Source organism: Callithrix jacchus, chromosome 22, assembly GCF_049354715.1.
Source record: "Callithrix jacchus isolate 240 chromosome 22, calJac240_pri, whole genome shotgun sequence".
NCBI classification, from domain to species: Eukaryota; Metazoa; Chordata; class Mammalia; order Primates; family Cebidae; genus Callithrix; species Callithrix jacchus.
The window spans coordinates 38,613,809-38,633,877 of NC_133523.1; the positions used below are offsets into that span (position 1 = coordinate 38,613,809).

At 38.2% G+C, this 20,069-nt stretch overlaps 2 protein-coding genes across 36 annotated transcripts in view; one reads left to right on the forward strand and one right to left on the reverse strand.

Moving 5' to 3' along the window:
- The window catches only part of LOC103789969 (zinc finger protein 227), a 28,046-nt gene extending 23,800 nt beyond the window's left edge, over positions 1-4,246 (forward strand). For 29 of the 34 annotated variants that reach the window (XM_078359939.1, XM_078359944.1, XM_078359951.1 and 26 more), the window contains one exon: positions 129-2,669. In XM_078359939.1, coding sequence (XP_078216065.1) covers positions 129-2,257 — 2,129 coding nt within the window. In that variant the 3' untranslated portion in view covers positions 2,258-2,669. Of the gene's footprint in view, positions 1-128 lie in introns of all 34 variants that reach the window. The other 5 variants (XM_078359958.1, XM_078359960.1, XM_078359959.1 and 2 more) reach the window with 2 other exon arrangements.
- The window catches only part of ZNF235 (zinc finger protein 235), a 54,867-nt gene continuing 34,798 nt past the window's right edge, over positions 1-20,069 (reverse strand). Inside the window, exon 5 of one of the 2 annotated variants that reach the window (XM_078360005.1) lies at positions 1-2,156. In XM_078360005.1, the coding sequence (XP_078216131.1) occupies positions 2,143-2,156 (14 nt within the window). In that variant the 3' untranslated portion in view covers positions 1-2,142. The other variant, XM_017967688.5, reaches the window with a different exon arrangement.

Below are 20,069 nucleotides of genomic sequence, written 5' to 3' on the forward strand. Positions count from 1 at the left end.
TACTGTAAGGAAAAGGTTTCTCCTAGTTTATTAAGGATTTCTCCTATGGCCTAAGTGTGAAATTCTATTTCTGAAGAAAGTGTTTACTTGCCCTCATCTCTAAATACTACTTTTTTGTTTTTTAATAGGCAGCAAGCATCAAAATAAGGTGGAGACTCTCCGAAAATTTGCATTAAAATACCTTTCAAATCAAGAGCTGTCCTGCTGGCAAATCTGGAAACAGGTTGCAAATGAATTAACCAGGTGTCTGCAGGGGAAGAGTTCCCAGTTAGTACAAGGTGACTCTATTCAGGTTTCTGAAAATGAGAACAATATAATGAACCCTAAAGGAGATAGCTCTATTTATATTGAAAATCAGGAGTTTCTATTTTGGAGAACCCAGCATTCTTGTAGGAATACATATCTGTGTGAGTCACAGATGCAGAATAGAAGTAAGCAAATTGACGTGAAAAATAACCTGCATATACATGAAGATTTAGTGAAGAAATCATCATGTCATGAGCATATTAAAATTGACACAGAATCGAAACCCTGCAAAGGTAATGAATGTAGCAAAATCATTAGTGATGGCTCCAATCAGAAATTACCCTTAAGAGAGAAACCCCATCCATGTGGTGAGTGTGGCATGGGCTTCAGTTATAGCCCAGGGCTTCCCCTTCATCAAAATGTTCACACAGAAGAAAAATACCTCAGTCAAAGCTCACATCTGCAAACTCATCAGAGAATTCACCTGGGAGAGAAACTCAATAGATATTATGGATCTGGTGATTGCTTCAATAAGAGCTCTTTCCATTTTTATCAATCTAATCATACAGGAGAGAAGTCCTATAGATGTGACAGTTGTGGCAAGGGATTCAGTAGCAGCACGGGTCTTATCATTCATTACAGAACTCATACTGGAGAGAAACCCTATAAATGCGAGGAATGTGGTAAATGCTTTAGTCAAAGTTCAAATTTTCAGTGCCATCAGAGAGTCCACACTGAAGAAAAACCATACAAATGTGAAGAGTGTGGTAAGGGCTTTGGCTGGAGTGTTAATCTTCGTGTTCACCAGAGGGTCCACAGGGGTGAGAAACCCTATAAATGTGGGGAGTGTGGTAAGGGCTTCACTCAGGCTGCACATTTTCACATCCATCAGAGAGTCCACACTGGGGAGAAACCCTACAAATGTGATGTGTGTGGTAAGGGCTTCAGCCACAATTCACCATTAATATGCCATCGGAGAGTCCACACTGGAGAGAAGCCATACAAATGTGAGGCGTGTGGGAAAGGCTTTACACGTAATACAGATCTGCATATTCATTTCAGAGTTCACACAGGAGAGAAACCCTATAAATGTAAGGAGTGTGGTAAGGGCTTCAGTCAGGCTTCAAATCTTCAAGTCCATCAGAATGTCCACACTGGGGAGAAACGATTCAAATGTGAAACGTGTGGGAAGGGCTTCAGTCAGTCCTCAAAGCTTCAAACTCATCAGAGAGTCCACACTGGAGAGAAACCATACAGATGTGATGTGTGTGGTAAGGACTTCAGTTACAGTTCAAATCTTAAGCTACACCAAGTAATTCACACGGGAGAAAAACCATATAAATGTGAGGAATGTGGAAAGGGCTTTAGTTGGAGATCAAATCTTCATGCGCATCAAAGAGTTCACTCAGGAGAGAAACCCTATAAATGTGAGCAATGTGATAAAAGCTTCAGTCAGGCCATAGATTTTCGGGTACATCAGAGAGTCCATACTGGAGAGAAGCCATACAAATGTGGTGTCTGTGGTAAGGGCTTCAGTCAGTCCTCTGGTCTTCAGTCCCATCAGAGAGTCCACACGGGGGAAAAGCCATACAAATGTGATGTGTGTGGAAAGGGCTTTAGATACAGTTCGCAGTTTATATACCATCAGAGAGGCCATACTGGAGAAAAACCTTACAAATGTGGAGAGTGTGGAAAAGGTTTTGGTAGGAGCTTGAATCTTCGCCATCATCAGAGGGTCCACACGGGAGAGAAACCCCATATATGTGAGGAGTGCGGTAAGGCCTTCAGTCTCCCGTCAAATCTTCGAGTCCATCTGGGTGTTCACACCAGGGAAAAACTCTTTAAATGTGAAGAGTGTGGTAAAGGCTTCAGTCAGAGTGCACGTCTTCAAGCCCATCAGAGAGTCCACACTGGAGAAAAACCATACAAATGTGACATATGTGATAAGGACTTCCGTCATCGTTCACGTCTTACATATCACCAGAAAGTCCATATTGGCAAAAAGCCTTAGAAATGAGAAGTGTATTACCAACTTCTGTCTGAATGCACATCTTCAAGTTTCTGGAGAGTCCATGCTAGTGGTAAACCCTATAAAAGTATTGGGAGTGGAAGGGGATCTTTCTAACAAATCCATCAAGATGACAGAACCATGAACAGGAATAGAATTCATATTTAGGGGAGAAATAGAGCTGTGACTCTCTTGGTAAGATCTAGTTACTATAAATGATCACCTTTCGGTGTGAATATATGCCTGAAGATAAATGTGTGGAAGGATATTTGCCATATGCTAACTGGTTTTTTGGCCAGGGAGAGTTTTGGGTTATTATTCCTGTAATTGTCATTTTATACTTAAAGTGATCATTATTTTCACTAAAAGCTGTGAAGCTTTGAAAAATGAATAAAATTACTAAAAATTCCCTGTAGCTAAGGACTCATAGATTATTTTATATGGTATGTAGGTTTAAAATTAAGGAATATATCCCCAGAGGTGAATTTTCATATTCAGAAGTAAATTTATGTCTTTCATGGAGGTATATTAAAGGATGGTCGGTGCATCATTTTAGTAGCAAACAGAAATAGATAGCTCAAGTATTTTGTGGTTTACCAATCCAGTGGCACACTATGCAAACATCCAATGGGAAAAGGTAAATTTTTAGCTGTGGATGTTGGAAGATGTTCAGAATATATTAATTTAGAAAATAAGAGATTTTTATGTGATCCTATTTTGTTAAAACGTGTAGATGAATACGTCTTTACTATAGTTCTCTCTAAAGGTATTTTATCTTATGTATATTTTAATATTTCTTTAAACATTTTGAAATAACTTAAAACTTTCAGAAAAATTATAGAAGTTATATAAAGTCTCCCGTATACTCTTTACCCAGATTAACCATTGTTAACATCTTTGAATTATTCTCTCAATATGTACTTATAGTTTTGCCATATGAATATGTTACAGACATGTTTCTTCTTAAACTAAATACTTAAGTGTGCTTTCCTAAGAACAAGGATGTCTACTTAGCTACAATACAACATTCCAGTCATTCATTTATTTATTTATTTAGAGACAGGGTCTCATTCTGTTGCCTAGGCTGAGTACAGAGGGGTGATTATAGCTCACCACAGCCTCTTAACTCCTGGGGGCAGGCAATCCTCCTGCCTCAGCCTCCCAAGTAGCTGGGCCTGCAGGCACAGAGCACCATGCCCACCTAATTTTTAAAATTTTTATAGAGATGGGCTCCTGCTATGTTGCCTAAGCTAGTGTCGAATTCCTGGGCTTAAGTAATCCTCCCACCTCAGCCTTCCAAAATGCTAGGATTACAGGTGTGAGCCACTGCATCCAGAAAGAAGGTTTATTATTGATACATAACAGTATGTAACCTACAGAATTGATTTAAATCTTACAGTGATCCCAGTAATACGTTGATTTTTTTCTGCTCGAGTCCAAATCTTACACATTGCATTTAGACTCCTTTTATCAAAATTGCTACCTCTTTCATTGTTTTTAATGATCTTGATATTTTTGAGATTATTTTGTAGAATGTCTCTTAAGTTGGATTTGCCTGAGGTTCCCTTATAATTGGATTTAACTACACATTTTTCCATGAGGACTCGGTAAGTGATGTGCAGCACATACTATTTGTACCTATAAAGGTAACAACTTGGAACACGTTATTGGGGAGGTTGGTGCTGGGTTTTTCCATTATGAAATTACTATTTTTTCTTTGTGATTCATAATAACAAAGGTAATTTGTGGGGAGATACTTCCTGACTCTGTAAATAGGTTTTCAGTCAATTTTCCTCCACTACTTTAAACATTCTCTAAGTCTGGCTTGAATCACTAATCACTCTGATGGTACAAAAGGGTCATATATTTAACCTTCATCATTCCTTCAACACTTGTTAGATTGTTGTTCTACTCGAAGGAAGTTTCTCTTCTGTCCTGTTTGCCCATCATGTATTTTTAAATAAATTTAAGCACTTCTTTACTCTGACACAATACAATGTTCCAGGCTCATCTTGTACTTGTCTTGCCCCATCCATGGAATTTGCCATTTCTTTGGGAACTCGGATTCCTCTGATTGAGGGATGGTAGTTAGACATCAAGATGTGGGTAATAGCTGTAATAGATGTGCTTTTGTTTTGTTTTTAAACACTGGGGGATGAAGGAGTGAAAAGAAGTATATAGTAGAAGGGTAGAATTAATGAGTTCCTACTTTTATTTCCAGTTCTTAATATCATAGTGTTTTTCTTTCTAGCCTTACCCGCATTCTGTGTTGCATCTTCTCCAAGAATCAGAAATTTGTCTCCCAGTATCATTCATAATATTTACTGGGGAAGGTGGATGTGCATCCATCTAGAACCTGAGGGTTCTGTCTTTCTAGGAAGGAGTGAATGGGAGTATTGGATGACTTATGCCAGAGATTATTTTTGAATGGCATAGTAATCCAAACAGAATTCTTCCCATTCTCAGGGTATTGACCCTTTAAACCAAATAAAATGTTCCAGTAGGACCATGAAGAAAAGTATCTGATAGAAATATCCAAAGATAGATACATTGAGATGAGAGCCTTCCCCTGTGTTTCTTGCAGATACAGTTAATGTGAAGGAATGGTTTCTTGTGAGGTGTTGCGGAGCGCTCCTAGCCTGTGTCACTGAGGCCATTGATTTGCATTGCTTTACTTTATCTCTTATTCTCTTCTTAACATTCTCAGAGGTAGTCTGACAGAGTTCTCAAACCATATCCCTCTACTGCTTCTTGGGAAGACCAAGGCATTTGAGGACAAACTTGTAGAGACCAACTCAGGATATTGGTAACAAAGCAGTAGAGTATAACAGAAAGCAGACTCTCAGCCAGGCACAGGGCGTTCACATCTATAGTCTCAACTACTCAGGAGGCTGAGGTAAGAGGATTACTTGAACCCAGAAGTTTGAAGCTGCAGTGAGCTATAACTGCACCACTGCATTCCAGCCTGGGTGAGTGAGACCCCATCTTGAAAAAGCTGGCTGGGTACAGTTGCTCACACCTGTAATCCCCGCACTTTGGGAGGCCAAGGTGGGTGGATCACCTGAGGTTAGGAGTTCGAGACCAGTCTGGCCAACATGGTGAAACCCTGTCTCCACTAAAAATACATAAAGTTAGCCAGGTGTGGTGGTGGGTGCCTGTAATCCCAGCTATTTGGGTGAGGCAGTAGAATTGCTTGAACCCAGGAGGTGGAGGTTGCAGTGAACCAAAATTGCACCGTTGCAGTCTTGCCCAGTCCAGTCTGGGCAACAAGAGTGAAATTCCATCTCAAAACAAAAGCCAACTGTAGAATTACTTTCTTGTTTAGTGCAGCCATTTGCTAGTTGCATCACTGCAGACAAAATGCTTGACCTCTCTATTCCTCAGTTTGCTTGTGTCTTCCAGGTTTGATGATAGCTTTTATTTCTGTTGTAAGGGTTAAAACTATATGCCTGGCATATAGAAGAGCTGTACAAACTTATTTTCAACATAGATGTCACTATTACTAGATTTCTGCTAATTTTTATTAGAAATTTCTGAGAAAGGGATCAGTAAACTATAGCCTCCTGGCCAAATCTAGACTGTGTCCTATTTTTGTACAACATGAGAGCTGAGATTTTAAATTTTTTAAAAGTTACAAGAAAAAGAATATGCTACGGAGAACATCTGTGGCCCATAAGACCTGAAACATTACTGTCTGGCTCTTTTTAGGAAGTTTGCCATTTCCTGGTCTAAGCAAATTTTAGTTTCTTGGAAACCTTGCTTCTGAGATGCATACTTACTACAGATATGAATTATCTCAGTTCGGCACTTCTCAAATCTTTTAGATTTAAAAACAAATGTTTGAATTGACATAAGATGACACAAGAACATTTTTTATAGAAAATTAGGACCATATATGAAGCAATGCGGTATATGTCCAATGTGTAGTTAATCTGCAATTCTGTGAATGTTAATCTCTTTTTTTTTTTCATGTAAGCAAACTTGGTTTGTTTTACAGGCTTAAATAACTTCCCAAAGTCAGTCAGTAGTAAATGCCACAACTAAAGTTTGAACTCAGGTTTATCTTGCTCACTTTAAAGCTACTCTTAAATGCTATCTGTGTGAATTGCATTGCAATGTCAGAACCACTAAGTTTACATTCTGTAGAGCATGGATCCCAGTTCACATGAATGAAGTACAAATGTAAGAACTGAAAATCCTTCAAAAAGTACCAAATTTGCCTAGGAAGTCTTTTGCTCCATTTCTATTCAGGCTTTTCTTGTAATAAGTCAGTAATCTAAGGCAAGCTTGTCTGACCTGCAGCCCAGGGCAGCTTTGAAGTGGCCCAACACAAATTCATAAAATTTTAAAAACATCATGGGACTTTTTGCAAAATTTTAAAACTCATCAGCTATTTTATGTGTGGCCCAAGACAATTGTTCTTCCAGTGTGGCCCAGGATAGCCAAAAGATTGGAACCCCAATCTAAGAGGTATGTTTTGTATTTCCTATTTCCTTGATTACATTTCTGACCTCGATGCCACTAATTTTAAAATATTTCTTGTTTGATGATTGAAAAGCCAATTCTGAAAAATTAAATGTTGAAAAAGAACAGCCATGTTTGAAGATTTAACCTAGCAGTTGTAACCTAACTAATGTACCTCTTCCAACTGTAATTTTGCAGTCCACTTGAGGAGGGAATCCCTTTTAGGTTTTATCTGAAACTATTTACTTGGTAGTTCCCCCACAAAAATCATGTTTCTTTAAAAATATGCAGCTTTTTCTAGGCATGGTGGCTCATGCCTGTAATTCCAGCACTTTTAGAGGGTGAGGTGGGAGAATGGCTTGGGCCCCGGAGTTCAAAACCAGCCTGGGCAACATAGTGAGACCCCATCTCTACAAAAAAATTTTTTTAAAAATTAGCTGGGCATGGTGTTGTGGACCTGTAGTCCCAGCTACAGGCTGAGTGGCTGAAGTGGGAGGATCGCTAGAGCCCAGGAGGCTGAGGCTGCAGTGAGTTGCAATGTTGCACTGCACTCCAGCCTGGGGCCCTGGCTCAGAAATAAATTTTTTAAAAATGCAGGTTTTAGGATAGCCATTCACTTGAAAACTCTAAGTTGGCGAGTCTTTCAGCAATTTATACCCATATTTCTCTTCTCTTTGTCCCCTCCCCCTTTTACGTTTTGAGGTATAATTAACATACAGTAAGCTATACAGAAAGTGTTTGATTTTTAAAGTTTTAATATGTATGTTTGAAACTGTCACCACAATCAAGATAGCAAACATAACCATCATTCTTCAAAGTCACCTCATATCTCTCTTTTAATCTCCATCCTGCTCCTTCCCAGTCCCCAAGCAAGCACTGATCTGCTGCCACTGTACAGTAGCTTGCACTTTCTACAGTTCTAACAAATGAAAACCATACAGTATATACTTTTTTCTTGCAGAAGAGATTCATCCTTGTTGCCTGTATAGAATTAATTCTTCATTACTGAGCATTACTGCAACTGTGTAGACATACCACAATTAAAAAAAAAATCCATCTACTGATGGGTATGGATTTGAGTTGTTTTCAAGCTTTTGGATATTACAAATGTTATGACATGCTATGAACACTTGTTTGCATACAAGTATTTGTATGGAGATACATATGTAGTTTAGAAAAATGTATTCCATATATAACTATTTTACCTTGGATAAATAGCCAGGAATTGAATAACTGGATCATATGGTAAGTATATATATAACTTTTATTGTATTTTTAATTTAGTATTTTTATTTATCACAGTTATACAAATTTGGAGGGTTACATGTGGTGTTTCAATATACGTGTATAACACATAATGATCAAATTGGTGTAGCTGGGATGTCCATCACCCCAAACATTGTGTTTAACTTTTTAAAAAACTTCCACTCTTTTCCAAAATGGTTGTGCTGTTTTACGTTTTCGCAGCAGTTTATACATTTTCTTCACATTTTCATCAAAATGCGTAATGGTTGGTCTCTCTTAATTTTAGCCATTCTGGTGTAGTAATATCTAATTTTGTTTTTAATTTGCATTTTTCTAAACATGCTTTTAATGTGCTAATTTTCCATTATAATATCTTTGGTAAAGTCCAAATACTTTGCCCATTTTTTTTTAATTGGGTTACTTGTTTTGAGTTTTGTGGGTTCTTTGTATATTACTGATATGAGTCCTTAATCAGGTATGTGATTTGCAAAGATTTTTTCACTGAGTCTGTGCTTAAGCAGAAGTTTAACATTTTTATTAAGTCTAGTTTATCATAATTTGATGTTTCATGCTTTTGATGTCATATCTATGAAACCTTTGCCTAATCCAAGGTCTCAAAGACTTTCTCCTACGTTTTCTTTTAATTTTATAAGTTTAGGTTTTACATATAGATGATTAATTTTTAATTAATACTTGTATATGATACAAAACGTGTTTATTCATCTTAAAACTATGGATGTCCAGTTATGCTAACACCATTTGCTTAAAATGATGATCTTTTCTCCATTGAATTGACTTTGTATCTGTGTCAAAAGTCAATTGACTATATATGAGTGGGCTTATTTCTGAATTTTTTATTCTAGCTTTTTGATCTTTATGTCTTTTCACCATAAATAGCCAGTTGTTCTTGATTACTAACATAGCTTTATAGTAACTCTCTAAATCAGGTAGCATGAGTCTTCTAGCTTTGCTTTTTCAAAATTCCTTTAGCTATTCTAGTTCTTTTGCTTTTTCAATCTTGATTCTTTTAAAGAATATTTGCAGGGCTTTTGATGGGAAGTGTGTTGGAAGATTTGACTCCTTGAGTCTTTCAATGAATATGGCATATCTCTTCGCTTATATAGGTCTTTTATTTTATCAGTGATTTTTATTTTTCAGCACACAGATATTGCCTATGTTTCGTTAGACTTGTACTTAAAAATTTCCTGAAATTTTTGTTTTATTGTAAGTTTCTATTCATACTAGATAGAAATTCAACTTATTTATATTAACATTGTATATTAACATTGCATCCCAGGACCTCTGAAACTGACTTATTAGTTCTGGTAGCTTTTTCATAGATTCCTTATACATAATCATGTTATATGCAAATGGAGACAGTTATTTCTTCTTTTCCAATATGGTTTTTGTTTCTTTGCTTTTTTTTCTCAGAGCTTTTTGTGCATCTACTAAGATGACTGAATAATTTTCCTTCTTTAATCTATTAATATAATGAATTAAATCCATTTTAAAATGTTTGAACAACATTGCATTCCTGAGAAAAACCTACTTAATCACAATGTAGTATTATTTTCATATATTCTACTTGCTGATATTTGTTGAGAAATTTTGTGTCTGTTTATGAGGCATATTATAATCTGTTGTCTTCATGTAATTTTTCTAATTATGGTAACAGGATAACGCTAGCCTTATAAAATGAGTTGGGAAGTGTTTCTTTCCTCTTTATTTTCTTCTTTTTCCATAAAATGTGTAGAATTCGTAGTTTTTTCCCCCTTTAAATGTTTGGTACATGTAAGAGGCCTAGGGCCTGGTGGTGGTGGTCTGGAGGTGTTTTAACTTGAATTCAGTGTCATCAATAGGTAGAGGAATATTCAAGATTTCTTATTTCTTCTTGAATAAGTTTTGGTAGTTTTTCTCCTTTAAAGAAGTTGTCTATTTCATCTAAGTTGTCATGTATGGCATAAAGTTGTTCATAATATTCCCTTGTTATTTTAATGTCATTAGGATATGGTTTTTGTTTTTTGGTTTTTTTTTTCTGTCTACCAGGCTGGAGTGGAGTGCCAAGATCTTGTACTCACTGTAACCTCTGTCTCGCAGTTTCAAGTGATTCTCCTGCCTCAGCCTCCTGGATAGGTGAGATTACCGGCACCTGCCACAACATCCAGCTAATTTTTGTATTTTTGGTAGAGATGGGGTTTTGCCATGTTGGCCAGGCTGTTCTCGAACTCCTGACCTTAAGTGATCCACATGCCTCAGCCTCCCAAAGTGCTGGGTTTACAGGCATGAATCAATGTGCCTGGCCTGTCATTAGGATTTGTAATTATATCCTCCTTTCAGTCCTACAATTGGTAATTTCTGCTTTGTCTTGTTTTCTTGTTCAAATTTTACTGATTTTTTTTTCACTAATGTTCTCCTTTTAGTTTCATTGATTTCTGCTTTCATTTTTGTTGTTTTCTTCCTTCCTGCTTAGGGGTTTTTCTTTCTCTTTTTTCAGAGCCAGGGGCTTGCTCTGTCACCCAGGCTGGTCTCAAACTCCTGGGCTCAAGCAATTCTCCTGCCTTGGCCGCCTTCAAATGCTGTGATTACAGGTGTGAGCCACTGCACTCAGCTTTTTTTTTTAATGTTTATAGAGCTTAAAAAAGCTTAGATAATTGATGTAAGCTCCTTGTCTTCCAATATAAGCATTTAATGCTCTAAATTTTTCCCTAAATGGTGCCTTAGTGGCATTCTATAAGTTCTGATATGTAACTTTTAATTTATTTTCCCTTTTCCCTTGTAACTCATGGTTTTCTTTTTTGATCCATGGGTTACTTAATTTCCATGGGTATTGGGGGATTTTCCTGAGATTGTTTTGTTATTGATTCTCATTTAATTTTGTTGTGATGTGAGAATATACCTTGTGTGGTTTCAATTCATTTTATTTTTTTAGTTATTTTAAATTGAAGCAGTTAATTACATGGCCCAGAGTATGATCCACCTTGGTATATGTTTTATGAGCCCTTGAAAAGAACATATATTCTTTTGTGTTGGGGTAATGTATTCTATAAATGTCAGTTAAGTGGTTGATTAATAGTGTGGTTGAGGTTTTCTGTATCTGTATCTGTATCCTTACTCTGCCCCCCCCCCCCGCCCCGCTTCATGGCAAGATTTCATCATGACTTACTGGTTTTCTGCCCATTCGTTTTTTTGGTTAATGATAGTGAAGGCTCCAACTGTAATTGTGTGTTGTTTAGTCTTTGTCTTATCAGTTTTGGCTTAGTATATTTTGAAGCTCTGTTGTTTTCTATATGCATATTTAATTTTATATCTTTTTGGTGAATATCTATTATTATGTTCCTCTTATTTCTGGTAATAATCCTTGTTTTGATGTCTACTTCATTTGCTTTTAATATCACCACTACAACCTTTTACTAGTGTTTGCCTAAAGTACAGCCACTCCAGCTTTATTTTGACTATTGTTGCCTTATTCTCCAATCTGATGATTTGTTATAATTGGTATGTTTATATGTCATTTATATATCATTTAGTTATTGATATGGTCAGAGATTAATCTGATTTTGGTTATCTTTTTGTTCCTTTTTCTCGTTACACATTTTTGCCAATTTTTTAAAATGATTTCATATTGTGTCCACACTTAGCTTATTTAAACAGGTTGAATATCCCTTACCCAAAATGTTTAGGATTCAGTGTTCAGATTGTTTCAGATTTTGCAGTATTTGTATTGTAGTTATCAGTTGAGTATTCCCAGTCTGAATTTCTGAAATCCAAAACACTCCTATAGGCATTTCCTTTGAGTTGTCATGTCAGCACTCAAAAATATTCAGATTTTGCAGCATTTGGATATTCAGATTGGTGTATTCAACCTGTATCTCTTTTCATAATTGTTTTAGTGTTTACCATAGAATTTACAATATATACCTGTAATTAATGACAGCCTGTCTTTAAATAATATATAGTATTTTATTTCAATAGGTGTTTGGGAAACAGGTGGTGTTTAGTTACATCAGTAAGTTTTTTACTGGTGATTCCTCAGATTTTGAATATTTATTACTTGTACAACTGTACACTTCCAATTTCTTCTTTGAAAGTTGTGTCCAATCATTGTCAAGCATTTGTCTTTTGCATATGCTATAAAGCCAAGTACATTGCTGTTATTTTTTCTTTAGGGAGTCAAGTATCTTTCAGCGCAATTAAAACTTATGTTCTTAACTGCTTCTGGAAATCTTCATTTCTTTGCATGTTTACCAAATTATATAGAGCATCCTTTCTGTTTGAAGAACTTTAATGTTTCTTGTACTGCTGGTTGGCTGGTACTGAATCTTCTGGGCTTTTGTTTGTCTTAAAAATTTTCATTATTCTTCATTTTTGAGGGATATATTTGCTGGGTATGGAATTATGTGTTGACTTTTCTTTCTATACTCTTTGTATTCTGGTTTGCATAATTTCCAATGAGAAATGTCGTATAATTCTCATACATCTTTCTTTGTATGTATTGTGTCTCCCCATCCAAAATTTTGGCTGCAAAATTTTCTCTTTATTTTGAATTTACTGCAGTTTGAATATGACATGTCTAGATGTGATTGTTTTTAATTTTAAAAATACAGTTAATACCATGGAAAATCCATAGACGTATCCACCTAGAAAATCTTGTTTCTTTTTAATAATTTTTTTGAGACAGTCTCGCTCTGTTGCCCAGACTGGATTGCAGTGGCATGATCTTGGCTCACTGCAACCTCTGCCTCTTGGGTTCAAGCATTTCATTGCCTTAGTCTCCTGAGTAGCTGGGATTACAGATGCACACCACCATGCCTGGCAAATTTTTGTATTTTTAGTAGAGACGGGGTCACCATCTTGGCCAGGCTGGTCTTGAAACCCTGACCTCATGATCCACCTGCCCTGGCCCCCCAAACTGCTGAGATGATTACAGGTGTGAGCCACCGCACCCAATCAAAACTCACCTTACTACATTCATAAAGCAGAGGATGAAGGGGTGTATATTTAATGCATTAGAAAAAGCTCAGCTCATTTGTAGGCTGAGCACAGCGGCTAATACCTGTAATCCCAGGTCTTTGGGAGGCTGAAGCAGGTGGATCACCTGAGGTCAGGAATCTGAGACCAGCCTAACTAACATGATGAAACCCTGTTTCTACTAAAAATACAAAATATTAGCTGGGTGTGGTGGCACATGCCTGTAATCCCAACTACTCTGGAGGCTGAGGCAGGAGACTTGCTTGAATTCAGGAGACAGAGGTTGCAGTGAGACAAGATTGTACCACTGCACTCTAGCTTGGGCAATAAGAGCCAAACTCTGTCTCATACAAATGAGTTTTTTCTCTTTTTCTAATCTTTTGTCTTTGGTTATGTTTTGTTGTTCAGTAATGTCATTGATGTTCAAAACTTTGTACTTTAAGTTGCAATTAAAGATTCAATTGAGAAAAATCATACTTTCACATAGGACAGTATGCATTACTATTAGGTTTTAACTTAAATATATGCTTCTTGAATTTTCCATGTGCACAAAGACCCATTGAAGGTATACACAAAAATACCAGGCTGGCCGGGCACAATGGCTCAACCTCGTAATCCCAGTACTGTCGGAGGACGAGGCAGACAGATCACTGGAGGTCAGGAGTTCAAGACCAGCCTGGCCAAGATGGTGAAACCTTGTCTCTCATGGCCGAATAGGAACAGCTCTGGTCTGCAGTTCTCAGTGCACACTAGAAGATGAGTGAGCTCTGCATTTCCAACTGAGGTACCAGGTTCATCTCACTAGGACTGGTTAGACAGTGGGAACAGCTCAAGGTGGGCAAGCTGAAGCAGGGTGGGGCATAGCCTCACCCAGGAGGCACAAGGGGCTGGAGAACTCTCTCCCTAGCCAAGGGAAGCCTTAAGAACTTTTCCAAACACTCCAGCACTGTGGCTGAGATACTGTGCTTTTCCCATGGTCTACACAACCCACAGACCAGATTTTTTCCGATGCTTCCACCACCAGCACCCCAGGCTTCCAGCCCAAAACTGGGTGGCTGTTTTAGTCTAGTGGCTCCTGGAATGCCAGCAAGACAGAACCCATAAAAAAGGGGGCTGAAGCCAGGGGTCCAAATGAGTGGGCTTGGCAGGTCCCACCCCAACAAAGACTGGCAAGCTAAGATCCACTGGTTTGAAATTCTCGCAGCCAGCATAGTAGCAGTCTGAGCTTGACCTGGGACGTTTGAGTTTGATGGGGGGAGGGTAATCCACCATTGCTAAGACTCCAGTAGGTGGTTTCAAAATTGCCTGTGTAAACAAAGCAGCTGGGAAGTTTACACGGCAGCTGGGCAGAGCCCAGCAAGGCAGCTCAGCAAGACCTTTGTAGACAGACTCTTAAGTAGATTCCCCTTCTTGTTGGGCAGGGCATCTCAGAAAAAAGCAGCGGCCAATCAAGGACTTACAAACCCGCCACCTTCCTGGGACAGACCACCAGGGAAAAGGGGCAGATGTGGGTTCCATTTCAGCAGACTTAAACATCCCAGCCTGGCAGCCCTGAGGGAGCAATGGACCCCCTGACACAGTGCTTGAGCTCCATTAAGGGACAGACTGCCTTTTCAAGTGGTTCCCTGACACCACCCCCCCCCCCCGTATCCTATCTGGGAGATACATCATACAGGAGAGCTCTGGCTGACATCTGGCAGGCATCCATTTGGGACAAAGCTACCAGAGGAAGGAATAGGCAGCAATCTTTGCTGTTCTGCAGCCCCCATGGGTGATTCCCAGGCAAGCAGGGTCTGGGGTGGACCTTTAGCAAACTATAGCAGACCTGCAGCAGAGGGACCTGTTTGAAGGAAAACTAACAGAAAGAAATAGCTTCAACATCAAAAGAAAGGAGGTACACTCAGAAACCCCAACTTCAAAGTCACCAACTTCAAAGACCAAAGGTAGATAAATCCACGAAGATGGAAAGTAACCATCACAAAAAGGCTGAAATCACCAAAAGTCAGAACGCCTCTTCTCCAAGGGATCAGAACGCCTCTTCTCCAAGGGATCACAACCCCTCACCAGCATGGGAACAAAATTGGATGGAGAATGAGTGTGACAAACTGACAGAAGCTGGCTTCAGAAGGTGGGTATTAAAACTCCTCTCAGCTAAAGGAGCATGTTCTAACCCAATGCAAGGAAACTAAGAACCTTGAAAAAAGGTTTGAAGAAATGCTAATCAGCATGGAGAAGAACATAAATGACATGATGGAGCTGAAAAACACAGCACAAGAACTTCATGAAGGATACACGTTTCAATAGCCGAATCAAGTAGAAGAAAGGATATAAGAGCTTGAAGATCAACTCAGTGAAATACAGTGAGATGGCAAGATTAGAGAAAAAATACAAAGAAGTGAACAAAGCCTCTAAGAAATATGGGATTATGTGAAAAGACCAAATATGTTTGATTGGTATACCTGAAAGTGATGGGGAAAATAAAACCAAGTTGGAAAACACTCTTCAGGATATTATCCAGAAAAACTTCCTCAACCTAGCAAAGCAGACCAATATTCAAGTCCAGGAAATACAGAGACCACCACAAAGATACTCCTCAAGAAGAGCAACCCCAAGGCACATAATTGTCAGATTCACCACGGTTGAAATGAAGGATAAAATGCTAAGGACAGACAGAGAAAGGTCAGGTTACCCACAAAGGGAAGCCCATCAGACTCAGGGGATCTTCTTGGCAGAAACTCTACAAGCTAGAAGAGAGTGGGGCCAATATTCAACATCCTAAAGAAAAGAATTTAACTCATTTTCATATTCAGCCAAACTAAGATTCATAAGTGAAGGAGAAATAAAATCCTTTGAAGGACAAGCAACTGCGGAGAGATTTTGTCACCACCAGGCCTGCCCTACAAGAGCTCCTGAAGGAAGCACTAAACATGGAACAACTAGCACCAGCCACTGCAAAAACATACCAAACTAAACATCAGCGACACTATGAAGAAACTGCATCAACTAACGGGAAAAACAACCTGCTATCATCAAAATGGCAGGATCAAATTCACACATAACAGTATTAACCTTAAATGTAAATGGGCTAAATGCCCCACTCAAAAGACACAGACTGGCAAATTGGATAAAAATTTAAACCCATTGGTGTGCTGTATTCAGGTAATCCATCTCATGGGCAAAGATAAACATAGGCTCAAAACAAACATAGCCTCCATAGGGATGGAGGAAGATTTACCAAGCAATTGGAGAGCAAAAATAAAAGCAGGGGTTGCAATCCTAGTCTCTGATAAAACAGACTTTAAACCAACAAAGATCAAAAGAGACAAAAAAGGCATTAATAATGTTAAAGGGATTAATGCAATAAGAAGAGCTAACTATCCTAAATATATATGCACCCAATACAGGAGCACCCAGATACATAAAGCAAGCTCTTAATGACCTACAAAGAGATTTAGACTCCCACACAATAATAGTGAGAGACTTTAACACCCCACTGTCAATACTAAACATAGCAACGATACAGAGAATTAACAAGGATATCCAGGACTTGAACTCAGATCTGGACCAAGCGGACTTAATGGATATCTACAGAACTCTCCACCCCCAAACCACAGAACATACATTCTCAGCACATCATCACACTTATTCTAGAATTGACCATATAATTGGAAGTAAAACACTCCTCAGCAAATGCAAAAGAAAGGAAATCATAACAAACAGCCTCTCAGACCACAGTGCAATCAAATTAGAACTCAGGATTAAGAAACTCACTCAAAACCACACAACTATACATGGAAATTAAACAACCTGCTCCCAAATGACTACTGGAGAAATAATGAAATGAAGGCAGAAATAAAGATGCTCTTTGAAACCAATGAGATTGAAGACACAATGTACCAGAATCTCTGGGACACATTTAAAGCTGTGTCTAGTGGGAAATTTATAGCACTAAACACCCACCAGAGAAGTGAAGAAAGATTTAAAACTGACATCCTAACATCATGATTAAAAGAACTAGAGGAGCGAGATCAAACAAATTCAAAAGCTAGCAGAAGGCAAGAAATAACTAAGGTCAAAGCAGAACTGAAAGACATAGAGACACCAAAAAAACCCTTCAAAAAAATAAATCCAGGAGCTACTTTTTTGAAAAGATCAACACAATAGACCACTAGCCAGACTAATAAGAGAAGATTCAAATAGATGGAATAAAAACGATAAAGGGATATCACCACTGATCCCACAGAAATACAAACTACCATCAGAGATTACTACCAACATCTCTATGCAAATAAGCCAGTAAATCTTGAAGAAATGGAAAATTCCTGGACACTCACACCCTCCCAAGACTAAACCAGGAAGAAGTTGAATTCCTGAATAGACCAATAACAATGTCTGAAATGGCAGAAATTAATAGTTTACCAACCAAAAGAAGTCCAGGACCAGAAGTATTCACAGCCAAATTCTACCAGATGTACAAAGAAAAGCTGGTACCATTCCTTCTGAAACGATTCCAAACAACAGAAAAAAAGGAACTCCCCCCTAACTCATTTTATGAGACCAACATCATCCTGATACCAAAACCTGGCAGAGACGCAACTAAAAAAGGAAATGTCAGGCCAATATCCATGATGAACAATGATGCAAAAATCTTCAATAAAATACTGGCAAACTGAATCCAACAGCACATCAAAAAGCTTTTCCATCACAATCAAGTCGGCTACATCCCAGGGATGCAAGGCTGGTTCAAAATACACAAATCTATAAATGTAATCTATCACATAAACAAAACCAAAGACAAAAACCACATGATTATCTCAATAGATGCATAGAAGGCGTTTGACAAAATTCAATAGCCCTTTATGCTAAAAACTTTCAATAAACTAGGTATTGATAGATCATATCTCAAAATAATAAGAGCTATTTTTGACAAACCCACAGCTAATGTCATGAAATGGGCAAAAACTGGAAGCATTCCCTTTGAAAACTGGCACAAGACAAAGGATGCCCTTTCTCACCACTCCTATCCAACATGGTATTGGAAGTTCTGGCTAGGGCCCTCAGACAAAAGGAGGAAATAAAGGGCATTCAAATAGGAAGGGAGGATGTCAAATTGTCCCTGTTTGCAGATGACATAATTGCATATTTAGAAAACCCCACTGCCTCAGCCTAAAATCTCCTTAAGCTGATAAGCAACTTCAGCAAAGTCTCTGGATACAAAATCAACGTGCAAAAATTGCAAGCATTCCTATACATCAATAACAAACAGCCAAATCATGAGCAAATTCCCATTCACAATTGATACAAAGAGAATAAAATACCTAGGAACACAACTAACAAGGGATGTGAAGGACCTCTTCAAGAAGAACTACAAACCACTGCTCAAAGAAATAAGGGGACAGAAACAGATGGAAAAACATTCCATGCTCACAGTTTAGAAGAATCAACATTGTGAAAATGACCATACTGCCCAAAGTAATTTATAGATTCAATGCCATCCCCATCAAGCGACCAATGACTTTCTTCACAGATTTGGAAAAAAAACACCTTAAAATTCTTATGAAACCAAAAAAGAGCCTGCACAGCCAAGATGGTCCTTAGGGGGGGAAAAAAGCTGGAGGTATCACGCTACCTGACTTCAAACTATATTACAAGCCTACTGTAATCAAAAGAGCATTGTACTAGTACCAAAACAGAGATACCAGTGGAACAGAACAGAGGCCTCAGAAGGAATGCCACACAACTACAACCATCTGATCTTTGACAAACCTGACAAAAACAAGCAATGGGGAAAGGATACCCTATTTAATAAATGGTGTTGGGAAAAGTGGCTAGCCATATATACAAAGCTAAAACTGGATCCCTTTCTCATACCTTATACAAAAAGTAGTTAAAGATTTAAACATGAGGACTAACACCATAAAAACACTAGAAGAAAAACTAGGCAATATCATTTAGGACATAGGAATGGGCAGGGACTTTATGATTAAAACACCAAAAGCAATGGCAACAAAAGCCAAAATAGACAAATGGGATCTAATTAAACTTAAAAGCTTCTGCACAGCAAAAGAAACTATCAATAGAGTGAACTGGCAACCAACAGAAAGGGAAAAAATATTTGCAATCTACCCATCTGACAAAGGGCTAATATCCAGAATCTATGGATAACTTAAATTTACAAGAAAAAAAACCCATCAAAAAGTGGGGAAAGGATATGAACAGACACTTCTGAAAAAAAAAAAAAGAATTATGTAGCTGACAAACACGTGGAAAAAAGCTCATCATCACTGGTCATTAGAGAAAGGCAAATCAAAACCACATTGAGGTGCCACCTCACCAGTTAGAATGGCGATTATTAAAAAATCAGGGGACAACAGATTCTGGAGAAGGTGTGGAGAAAGAGGAATGCTTTTACACTGTTGGTGGGAGTGTAAATTAATTCAACCATTGTGGAAGACGATTCCTCAAGGATCTAGAAATACACATCATTTGACCCAACAATCCCATTACTGGGTATACACCCAAAGGATTATAAATCATTCTACTCTAAAGACACATGCATATGTATGTTTATTGTGGCACTGTTCACAATAGCAAAGAGTTGGAACCAATCCAGATGTCCATCAATGATAGACTGGATAAAGAAAATGTGGCATATATATACCATGAAATACTATGCAGCCATAAAAAGGATGAGTTTATGTCCTTTGCAGGGACATGGCTGAAACTGGAAACCATCATTCTCAGCAAATTGACACAAGAAGAGAAAACCAAACACCGCATGTTCTCACTCATAAGTGGGTGTTGAACAATGACAACACTTGGACACAGGGAGGGGAACATCACACACCGGGGTCTGGGGGGCTAGAGGAGGAATTACGGCGTGGGGGTATTGGGGAGGGATAGCATTAGGAGAAATACCTAATGTAGATGATGGGGTGATGGATGCAGCAAAACACCACCATGGCACGTGTATACCTATGTAACCTGCACAATCTGCACATGTACCCCAAAACTTAAAAAAAAAAACAAAAAACCTTTTCTCTACTAAAAAGGCCAGAATTAGCCAGGTGTGGTGACACACATATATAATCATAGCTACTCAGGAGGCTGAGGCAGGAGAATCACTTGAACCCAAGAG